This window comes from Centruroides sculpturatus, unplaced genomic scaffold, assembly GCF_000671375.1.
Source record: "Centruroides sculpturatus isolate CEXI.00-Female unplaced genomic scaffold, Cexi_2.0 scaffold328, whole genome shotgun sequence".
Lineage (NCBI taxonomy): Eukaryota > Metazoa > Arthropoda > Arachnida > Scorpiones > Buthidae > Centruroides > Centruroides sculpturatus.
Window position 1 is genome coordinate 246,682 of NW_019384678.1, and position 12,100 is coordinate 258,781.

General features: G+C 30.9%; 1 protein-coding gene across 1 annotated transcript in view; it reads right to left on the reverse strand.

Annotated features, from left to right (window-relative positions):
* Window positions 1-12,100, reverse strand: part of LOC111626899 (nuclease SbcCD subunit C-like) — a 159,150-nt gene that overhangs the window by 34,623 nt on the left and 112,427 nt on the right. Inside the window, exons 23-26 of the mRNA XM_023370419.1 lie at window positions 9,987-10,037; window positions 9,816-9,866; window positions 9,625-9,675; window positions 8,403-8,453 (exon numbers count right to left, since the gene is read on the reverse strand). Coding sequence (XP_023226187.1) covers window positions 8,403-8,453; window positions 9,625-9,675; window positions 9,816-9,866; window positions 9,987-10,037 — 204 coding nt within the window. The remainder of the gene's footprint in view (window positions 1-8,402; window positions 8,454-9,624; window positions 9,676-9,815; window positions 9,867-9,986; window positions 10,038-12,100) is intronic.

Below are 12,100 nucleotides of genomic sequence, written 5' to 3' on the forward strand. Positions count from 1 at the left end.
CCCGCATGACCTGAGACCCATTGGAAATGTATACTAATGTTGTTGTCTAAGTGTCTAAGAATGTTGTGTATGATATGGATGAGTTTTAAGTGGCTATCAGACTTTGTAATCCTGTATAAAGCTACCCTGCTGTCAGAATAAATGCAATAGTGTAAGTAGTGTCTTTTGTCCTTCCTACGCCTAATGTGAATTAAGCTCATATAAATAGCTAAAGTTTCTGCCTGTGCTATTGAGCAGTGTGTATCTAGACAGAAGCAAGCATTGTGAAGCTCACGGCCTAAGACAGAGTAAACTACAAAAGTGGCACTCATATCGTCACCCATCTTGGAACCATCAGTGCAAATCCTAAACATGGAATGATCATCTGGATCTTCAAAGTAAACGGAGTAGGTCAGAAAAGTGCTGGTGTTCAAGTGAGTAAGATTGTGTTGGTCGTTAACTATGTTACCTCTAGGGTCATCTTTTGGACTATGTCAGGTCGCAGACTTGGCATTGAAATCTCCTCCAATTAGGATAGGTTTACCTTTGTATGAGTTCAGGAGGGGATGAATGTCTTCAATGGCCATCTCAATATTAGTGGTGTTTGGAATGTAGATGAAACATATGTAAAGGTGAGTGTTATTATCTGTAAAACAGACAGTGGTAATGTATTCTGTGGTGTGTTGGGAGACAAAGCAGGTGGTAATGTTTTTGTTCTTGATGATAATACCAGCCTTGATGCAACAGCCAGGGTTCTGAGCTGGATAGACTTTCCAGTCATTGAATCTGACTATCATGTTGTTAATAGTGTAGGGTTCTTGGATCATGATGATGTCTGTATTGTGTACATTGGAAGTGTGAATGAGGAGGGAGCAGACAACTTTGCATTTCTGTGCATTAATCTCTAAGAGTTTATAGCTGCCTGTTTTCATATTGTATATGGTGTATTATTCATAGCTGACCCTACTGGCAGCTTTTGTTTTCATGCATTCGGTTATGGGGCACTGTTGAGAAAGAATGTGTTATGCGCAGTCTTATGTTTGCTCCCTTATGATAGAGTATTATTGGCCTTTGCACAATTAACGCAGCATGGTTCCTGACTGTGGCCATAGCAAACCTTGTAGCTGTGGTTGCCCATGCAGTAACTACAGTGTTGTTTTTCTGTACATTTATTAGGTAGATGGCCATAACCACAGCATTTGTAGCAGTGTGTGAGAGGGATGTAGTCATCTAGAGCTATCGTTGCCCATTGCGCACTAACATACTGCTGTTGAATTAGCATGTTTCTGATACTAGGAGTTACCTGAAGGACAATGTGTAATCTAGATGTGTCTGTCGTGTTGAGGTTTATTTTGGTTAGAATACTGCAAGAGTCTTGAAATTCCTGGAATGTGTGTAGTATTTATTACAGTGTTCTGGATGTGTAGTTCCTCAATGAAGCTGCTAGTGACAGCGTCACCTGGGACATTTAACAGGGGATAACCCTGGGTTGTTTAACTGCCGAGTATCCGATTTCTAACCTATCCGTTAATCTTTTTACTGAGTTTATGGCAGCCACCATTTTGTTGCTATCACTCTTTGCGTTTAACTGAATGCAAACTTTGTTATTCTTAATTTTTCTGAGTACTTTAACTGAAATCCCTAACTGGCTAACTGTTCGTAGTGAGGTTTTCTCTTATATCATCCTGATAGATATTGATGTTTGCTTTTGGAAAAACGATAACTGCATGTGTGCCAGCACTGTGTATGTTTTTGGATTATTTCCTGGATAATTTTGATGTTTGTTGTGTTAGCCATTGCAGCAACACCAATGTAGGAGATTGGTAAACTAGTTGGAATGATGTTTTTTGCAGTGTCCAGAATTTTGTTAACTTTGCTGTCTATAAGAGAGCCGACCTTCTCTGAAACCTCCTGTTGAATTTGACTGATACTGTCGGCTAAGGATTTAAGAACTGCTTCGCTAATTAAGCTGTTCAACATATCAACATTGTTGTTGGAGCAATGAACCAAATCAAGGATAGTCTCATCCACAAGTACAAAAATATCATTGGCAGCTTTGAGAATTTTAATCCTGTATTCTTTCCAAACAGCTGTGCTGCAGTCTTCTAGACAGTTTCCCAAAATAATGTCCATAAAACTCCCAAGGTTTTTATGGACCGACGAGATGTCCGAGCATGGGCTCCAGGCCCCAGTGTTTCCAGAACTAGATGGACACACCATCTAGAAAAACTCTCAAACTACCTTAAAACTAATAATTTAAACCAAGGAAAAGAATGTGAGAACTGAAAACCAAAATACTGCAAAATAGTATAAACTGAAAAACTCAAAACTAACAGGAGGAACAAAGCACCTACCACAGGAACAAATTACAAAGGGAAAACTAACTACTAAAAACAGAAACCATGAAAATGCTAAAATACTAACTAACACTGAAAAAGCTATGAAAATGGCTAGGCAGCTGAAACTGGCCTAGTAAGGCCAGTTTCAGCTGCCTAGAGTTGTTCTTCAGCCTGAAAAGGCTGAAGAACAACTCAGAAAAACCTGGAAAACCAAAAATACTGCAATGCAGTAAAACCCGAAAAACTCTAAAACTAGTTGACTGAAAATACATGACATATACACAAATAGCACATAACTTAATCAGTCTGGCATAGCATTAGGTATCACTATATATTATAAGTTGAGGAGGATACACTCCACCAACACCACCATAATAATGATAACATTTGATAATAAATAAAGTCTAAGGAATAGATATGTTACAATCATACTCAAAAATTCTGAAACTCAAAGTTATTGTTTCGTTTTTGAATTTGAATTAAAAAATAACCTAATATTAATTTATTCACTTAGTTTATTAAGAATTAGTATAATTTGTATTAAATTTAACTGGAGGTTTTTGCATTCTTCAGAAAAATTTTTCTACAGGATCAGAAATGTGATTTAAATTAATTAAAGTTATCATTACATTTTACACATCATCACTGTATAATAGCATATTATTATTAAACATTTATTTTAAGTTTTATTTTTAACAGTTTATTTAGATAAAATCAATAATAAATGCCAATAGATAAGATGAATATACAGTACTGCATATTATGCTTTATAATTTTTGACCACTGCCATACAAATATTGAATTACAATATTGAATATACAAATAGTGAAGACAATATTTTGTGATATTACAGTAGAGCGTCGTTTATCCGAAAGAATTCCAGTCGATCTAAAGTATAATTTTTATTTGCTTTTATATTTTTCAATGTATTTATTTCATTTGTAAAACATAAAGAAATCATTTTTAATGATACAATAGCCACAATTATTATTTTAAAAAGTTCACATTAGGCTTAACATCAACGAAAATTCAACGCAAAGCGACACGCAACGGCGAAAAATTTCAACACGGGATAGGTTAATATATTTTTTCGTACATAATCGGTTATCCGAAAAATAAGTTATCTGAACAACCTCAGTCCCCAATTGATTCAGATAAATGACACTCTACTATATTATTAGAAAAACAACAGTGCAAATTGAGACATCTTGCAGTTCAAAAAGAGCTCTACATTCCAAAATTTATACAGCTTTCTATATGGTGGGATATAAATTGTGTAATTTATTATAAGTAATGATGCAACGAATATTTGATTACTATTTGGTATTCGTCCAAATACCAAATATCTAAAAACAGGAGTAAGAAATAACAAAAACACAGTAAATTAATCATTTTGGTAACTTTTATTAATGATTTATTAACCGAACATACATTTCAAGTTCAAGAAAGTGCAATTTTTTTGCTTATTTATGTAAAATATCAAAGGAAAAGTAATATAACTAAGTTATATTTTTTAAGAGATCAAAAACAGGTAACAAATCAAATGAAAACTACCTACTTACAGTGGTGATATTCAGTGGGTTTGCACAGGTTCGGCCGAACCCATTATTAACATTTTCAAAGTTTTCCGAACCCATTGTTAAACACACGTAACATTTCTCAGTGGTTTTGTTTCTTTTAAAAAATATATTAAAATATACGTATTATACTGTTTAACACTACTAAACTAGAGCCTTATACCCTGTTTGCCTGGTGCAACCTCCATCGACCGTTTCAATCTTGACTGAAACGAGGTTCAATCGCGATCGACTCAAGAGAGTTCTTGAAACTAGATCCAGTCATAAGACAAATCCCACAATCCCACGCGTGCGAGAAAATACAAAATGGCTGCAGGACACGTGTCGTAATAAAATATGTACAAAATAAACCATTTTGAACACTCTTTTTTATTATTTATATTAAAAAATATAGTTCTAGCATAAACAATGTTAAATTTTAACTGACTTAATTTTGTGAACGCATCTTTTTTTTATTTATATGGGCATCTTAAGGTCAGTTTTAGCACTAATGTTGCTAATGCACCATTTAAGCGAAAAAAAAATTGTTAAGGAAAAATTTTCTGTTAGTGAACCCTTTGTTAAATATTTTGAATATCACCACTGTCTACTTATTATGTAGTTTAGTCATCTTTATACTCGTATGTAAAAGAACATATGCCTATGCATAAATCATAATGTGTGCACATGATACATTCGATTCATCACTTTTCCGTTGTAGATTTCCCATCTTACAATTATGTGACTCATAGACTGGTGATAACGAAGATAAGAGACAGATAGGATGTTGGTATAAGTCACAGTTATGATTTCACAGATTCCAGATAGCTTGGTAGCCTGAACAGTCCCAGGCTTTTTAACCTGTGCACGCTAAGGGTACGCTCGCAAAGTTGAACGAGTTAAACACGTTAGTAACAAATCATTCTAAAAGTAGTAGCGTTGCTCAGTGTGCATGCTCTGCAATGATGACGTTTTGAACGAAACTCTAACGAAGTTCACAAAGAAAAGAGTTAGTTCACTTCATTAAGAAAATGGTGCCCGACGATATCAATATTTCTAAATCTACTCAAATGTTTAAACTGTAAATTAAAATGTGAAAAAATAAAAATAACTGTCCACCCAAAGAATATTTCAGATAGCAATATTCATATCTTTGATTTTAGAAACAGCCATTAAGTTGTAAATGAATCATTCGAAAATTGTAACGAAATAAGAATAATGATGATGTCATTCTCATTTAACTCATTTGACTTTACGAACATACCCTAAGTGACTTTCATTACAAGCATTTAGCTTTCCAAAGTCTATGAGAACAATTATTTGGCATTGACGGTTGCAAATTTTGCACCAATAAGCTGCCTCGACTTGTTTGATTATGTTATCAACTCAATTTCATATTTTTTTATTTTCACATTTTCACTTCGCAGTCCTCTGTTCTTTTTCAATGTAGGTCATTTCATTGTTATCCACATTTGATATCATCACTTATCACATACTACCATATGATCATGTCTGTCCACTATGTGACAATGCCGAAGGGCCCCCCCTCTATGCTTCGGCACCACAGGACCGAAGGGTCGACATTGCGTCGGCGAAGACGGCAATGACAAATTTATCAGGAGTGACACCACTGTGTCTTCTGGGTAGACACAGAGACCGTTACGTTCGAATTTCGCGTATGTGGACTCTTAGTTCCGAGATGGAGGCGTAAAGAGAGAATCAAAGGAATTTCACTCTACATAATCTATGCATAATGCCCGTTTATTGTTCTCTTTAAGCTATATACAATTAATTCAGTTAACATATCTACTTCTTTCCCGATTACCTGTATTTATGAGAGAGAGTTCACATTAAATTCGCGCGAGGATAAATACCTTGATATAAGTTGGCAAATAGTCGTTTAGTCCTCGAGTCTCTGTGTGGAACAAAGTTCTTTCGAATGTTAATATTGGCACAAAGTTCTTTCGAACATTGATATTTCTTTAGGCGGTGATTCTCCCGAATGGCGGCGATTAGAATAGTTCCGGGTAGCGACTAATTCGTTCACGTAAATCCACAGTTCACACCAAACTCCAGAGACTGACTCTTACGCATCAACCCCTCCTTTTTATAAAAGGGGTCATCTTTGGGTTTTTCCCACTGCCTCCATCCAATAGTTGTTTTCTTTCGTCTTTTCGTAGATTCTGGGTGACACATTGGATGTATCATCCTCAACACGGAATTAAGTTCGTGGGAAAAAAGTTTTATGTTCTTTTTAAATATCGGTTTGTTGTTTATTTCTCTAAACTTTTCTCTCTCAATTAAAAAAATATTTAATCAATTTATTCCACTAAGTTCGACTCTCACAACTACAACTGTCAAGAATTAACATGATTGGCAAAGCATAGTGACAGTGGGCCAATAGACAGCAGGGTGCATGATCCTTGCCATAATGTGGTTTGTGCACCAATTTTTGTACATGCATTAATCAAGCCAAATAGTTTGGCTGAATATTCGGCTATTCGGCCACGCTCCTGGCCGAATATACTATTTGTTGCATCATTAATTATAAGCTTTTACAGCCTACTAAAATCATAAAGTCTGATGTTTATTATTGGAAATTGGACCAAATAAACAAATGTCTTACATAAAAATACCCACATCTAGTCAACCAGAAGTAAATTGTCTTTCAGAAAAATAGTGCATACTCACACACCAATTTGAAAACATAACTTAAAAAAATAAAACAATTGAACCAGTAAACTTTAGATTACCTACCCTATTTATTCTTGGTTTAACACTTTCCAATTTTCATTTATTCAAATTATTACAAAATCATTTAAATAGTAAAACACTTAGAAATTTTGAAGTGAAATATGATGTAACTAATCAAAATCGATATTGGACATCATGCCAATCTTTTACTTAAAAAAGAGAAGAAACTATCACAAAACGTGTTAAATATGTATAAATATCAGTTTATTCCTTAGCGCTTTCAACATATTATAAGATGTCGTCCTCAGGCAGATATAAACACAAATAAACCTTACGAACAAACTTTTCAAACTAAAATTAATGGCTTTATTCCTTTAGAACAAAATAGTATTTAGAATAAACAAATGTAAAAAATTAAGTTAAAGTATTTAACTTAACTTTAATCTTTCAAAAAAAGCAAAAACTCTGTTTAATCAAACAGGTGTTTACTTGAGATGCTTGATTCAAAAGATTTTGATCTTTGTTGTAGTAAATTATTCAAATTTATTCTAACGTGTTACCTTTAAGCTCTATAAAGAAAAGAAAATCAGCAAATGACTATCTGAATTAAGCTATCTATTCATTATGGCATAAAGCTTTCTGGACCTTAATGACTGTTTATATTTAATGATTCTCTGAAGAAGGAAAGAGTGTTTAAAAATATCTCAATAAAATCTATTTGTTTAGCTATTGTTAAGTTTACTGATTTACTAGAGAAGAGATTTTATGCTAATACTTTTCCTTTGTTCTTCTTGGAATTAAGTAAATGCAAATAAACAGCAAACCACCTTTAAAGAATGTTTAATTTAATAATATTTAATAATCAAAAATTTTGTTCATGTAATTATATTTTTCAAATTACAAAAATAAAAAATTTCACACACTGTTTTTTTTGTATTTGTCATATACTCTTTCAATATGTATTCCAGAGCACACAGCTTCAAAGAATATACATTATTCAGCATTGAATTTCTAAGTAGCTGTAAAGAATATATATTTAAAATCTATAAAATGTTCATATTTCCTGAGAATCCATTTACTGCAAAATCTAGTGAAGACGAGTTTAGAAAGCACTCAATAGAAAAAAATTATCAATAATTAGGACATTAAATATAACAGAATTCATCTAAAGACATGATTTACCCTAAAGGTTTAATAAACTGAATTTGTATCGACTAATCAACTATTTGAAGATGATTTCAAACCAAAGTATCTTATGCAGCAAGTGTTTTATGTTAATATTGTATTTTCATTAATCTATATTGGATGTCAATCTATCAGATATTTCCATATGGTAAAAACTGGCATGCCGGTTTATCCTGGGAAATGCCGACATGCTGGTTTAAGTGAGGTTATAGATCACTTTCTAGAAGGTGCATTAAAAAAACAAACCAGTTTTTATGTGAGTCATACCACAAAAATATGGTACATTTAAACTAATAAGTTTGAAAAAATATAAACAATTTGTAAACTGTAAAAGTAAAATGATAAAGCAAAAACTTACAGACAAATTCTGTTAGAAATTAAATATTTTATGTAAGAGCTTTATGAAAGTATACTTTGTCATTGTAATTGAATCTTTAAATACTTCAGAAAATTTTGTTTAGTCTTCAAATATAAAAAATTAATTTAAAACAATTGTTAATAAAATTTATTTTTTGATAAAAACAATACAATCTGTTTCTTTATTTAATTATGAATATCTAGAAAGGTATTAAACAAATGATGATGATAAACAAAATATTGTTTCTATAATTAATATAAATTAATTTACTATGATTTAAAATAGATTTACCTTCAGAAGATGTTACTTTATTTTCAACAGAACTCATCACATTTTCTAAAACTAAAAGAAATTCTTATTAATTAAGAGCCCAAAATTAAACTATAATTAGATTTAAATTATAGTTTAATGCAATATATTTATTTAATTCATAACTGAATATTAAAGAAAAATGTAGAATTTGTTGACAAATTATAAACATAATTAAAAAAAAAAAAAAAAAATGTAAATGAATCTGCTTAAGTGTTTATGAAATTAATGTTTAATAGTTTCACATTTTTCACATTTAGGCTAATGTCAGATGAGCATGAAAATGCACAGACAGAAAAGCAGTTGTTAGATGAGCAATATTTTTCAAGGAGTGCTTCAGTAATCGGTTTCATTTCAGATGCATTTATGTCAGCATGGATCTCATAGATAGTGATGAGCAGTTTTTTATTACATACAGACATATTTAAAACAAAAGAAAACTACACAGTCAATATTGAGTACATCCTTTTCATCATAACTGGCCTTACTTTTTCTTATAAAGTTCAAATGAAGTTTCTCTCAATTCTAGCCTCTCACTAATTTGTACGATCATTTTACTAATATCCATGAGAGTATCATACACCCTTTAGTGGGAACAACACCAACCTGGCACTTCATGAAAACAATGTTAACATGTCATTTTTCATTCTCGTCTGACGACTGTAGGCTTAAAGTGTATCTCCTAGTGCACCTAGTATATCTCCTAGACCAGTTCCTATTTTTTAAAAACGTTTATATTTTTAATTGGATATTTTTGTGTTTTTTTAAAGAACTGTTTGGCGGCCAGTAGCCTAAAAAAAAAGGTCAGTCACCAAAAGTGTAATGTCTGGAACACAAAGTTAATAAATGGTGGTTCCTATTTTTTTGGAAAGGACATTGTCTTCAAAAAAATTAATCTTAATTATAATTATTAAATTTAATAAGAGAGGGCTCCTAACACTGACCTCTAGTACTAAATTATTTCAAATTTAATTTAAAATAATAGCGATAAAGTAGCCTGATTTAATCTGGCTACTTTATTACTATCATTTTTTACCATTACAATCCAGCAATCATTTGGCTTCTTACAGACTTTTTTAATGTATTCTTGTAATTTAATTTATCAATAATAATATTTATTTAATTTTATTTATTAAAAAGTTTTAAATTATTTATTAAATTATAAATAATTTTAAAAATATATATACAAATCTTGAAAACTGACCTGTTGCTGTTGTAACTTGATCCTCTACTGAAGTAATTATATTTTCTAATGCTAGAAAGATTTAATTAAAGATTCAAATGTAATTTAATTTTCTTTATCTTAACTTATAATTTTATCAATTAATTTCTAAAATATAATTAAAAATAATATTTAATTCAGAAATTTTACAAATGAACTTAATTCAAAATTACTTTTGGCAGCCATTACTTCATTTTCAACTGAACTGATAACACTTTCTACCACTGAAAAATCATGTGTCATATAAAAATTTTTTACTAAAGCTAATATGCACTACAAAACATTTAATAATTAACCAAATTAAATTAAAAAATCTTCTAACATTGCGTTAAGTTTGAAATTACCTTCAGACGATGTCACACAATCATCCACTGACTTAACGATGTTTTCTAACACTGAATAAAAAAAGTACAAATTACATTCTATTTTTAAAATCTTCAATATATTTATAAATACATATTTCTTTCATAATTAATTATAATAAGCATTATTTTTTTATTACTAAAAAAATTACAGGAAGACAAATCATATTTTTTAAAATATTTTAAAAATTGAATAAAATAATAGCACAGACCAAATTTAGTCTAAGCACTTATTGATTAAAAAACCTCAGATAATTAATGATTTTTTAAAAAGTTCAAATATGAACGTATTCATATATAAAAATATGTAAGACTTATTTAACTGAAAATATTATGAATAAAAATTAAAACTTAAGTTTAACATTTAAAATGTTTTAGATATAGTATATGTATTAATTTAATACTTTCTTTTAAGCATCTTTATTTAACCAAAGATCTGTTAACACTTTATGTCCAATATATCTGATCATGTCAGAAATATCTTTAAAATAGATATACAGTAGTACCTCAGGATACGAAATTAATCCGTTCCTAAACTGAGATCGTATCATGAAAATGTCTTAAGGTGAACCATTTTTCCCCATACGATTACATGTAAAATCAAATAATCTGTTCCAACACGAAAAACACACTCAAATTAAAGCTAAGTAGTACATTGAAAAAAAATAACTTTAGTAAGGAAAACACTGAAAAATGTGTTTTGTAGTTGTAAATGTATAAATAACCGTAATAGAATAATAATTGATTAAAAAAATGTAGTTTTATTGGCACTTTACTTTTGAGGATAGACAACAGTGGAGATGTAAACTGGTGGCGAGGAGAGAGAGAAGGGAAATGATACTAAAACTTAACTTACATAACATAATGTAACAATAGCTTAAAAATAATTTAACACTAATTTTTTAACTTTTCTGTTTTATATTTTGTTTTTTAATTTTTTATTCACTGCTTTTTGCTTTCTTTCCTTCACTTCCACCAGAATTTTCACTAGATAGAGGTTGCTTGGTAAAATATCTATACAAAGAGGTTTGGCTTTGCCTACCTTTTAAAATGTTTCTAAAATGACTTAGGCAAATTACTCTGAGCAGCAATACAGCCAGTGTGAACTTTTTCAGGATGTTTCTTTTCAATAAAATCAGTCACTTTCTGATAATACCTCAAGATTTCCTTCATCGAGCGAGATCCTTCCATGATGAAGCAAACACACAGACTGAGACTGATGAACAGAAGTGAATAAAAAATGGCACTGCAAACTAATGTAACTTCGTATGGTGAGTTTTTGTTTGTACTGTGGAGCAAAAATATGTTCGAATTTCATGTCGTATCCTGAAAATTTCGTATGCTGGAGCGTTCATATCCTGAGGTACTACTGTAGATAAAGAAGCCACTAAACTTCATTCAATTGATCTAAGTCAGTGGTTCCCAACCTTTTTTCATTAGCGTACCCCGTGACATGTCATATTTCTAGATTGTACCCCTTGACATGTCATATCTCTAGATTGTACCCCTCATTTAAGAAATTTAGTGAGTAACCGTATTGTTAATTTTACATATTGTAACTTTAAATTAAAGAAAAAAAACCTAAAAGAAAAAATGTATAATGAAGTTGTGATTGTTGCAAGGAACATATTTTACCTAATAATTTTTTAATACTATTAGTTTGTGATACATAATATATTATTTTTTCTGCCATAATAACTAACTTTTTTCTGTACCCCTAAACAACCTATCGCGTACCCCTAGGGGTACGTGTACCACAGGTTGGGAATCGCTGATCTAAGTGATGCCTCTTTGCATAAGCTCACAATAGATAACTATATATTCAAAACAAAACTAATTTTTTAAATCTTGAAATAAAAATTTTAATTTACTATATTTCTTGTCTTATAGAATATAAGTTACTTATTCCAAAGTTCCATTTTAAAAAACTACAGTCTAGTTAGGGAATACCTAAGAGGATGCAGTTACAAATATCAAAAACTTCAAATGTCCCAATTTTGATATAGAGGTTCTTATATGAACAAAAATCAAGTACATATAATTATAAATTGTTATACAGAAGAAAATAAGCAACAAAAAGAATTATATATAAAAAA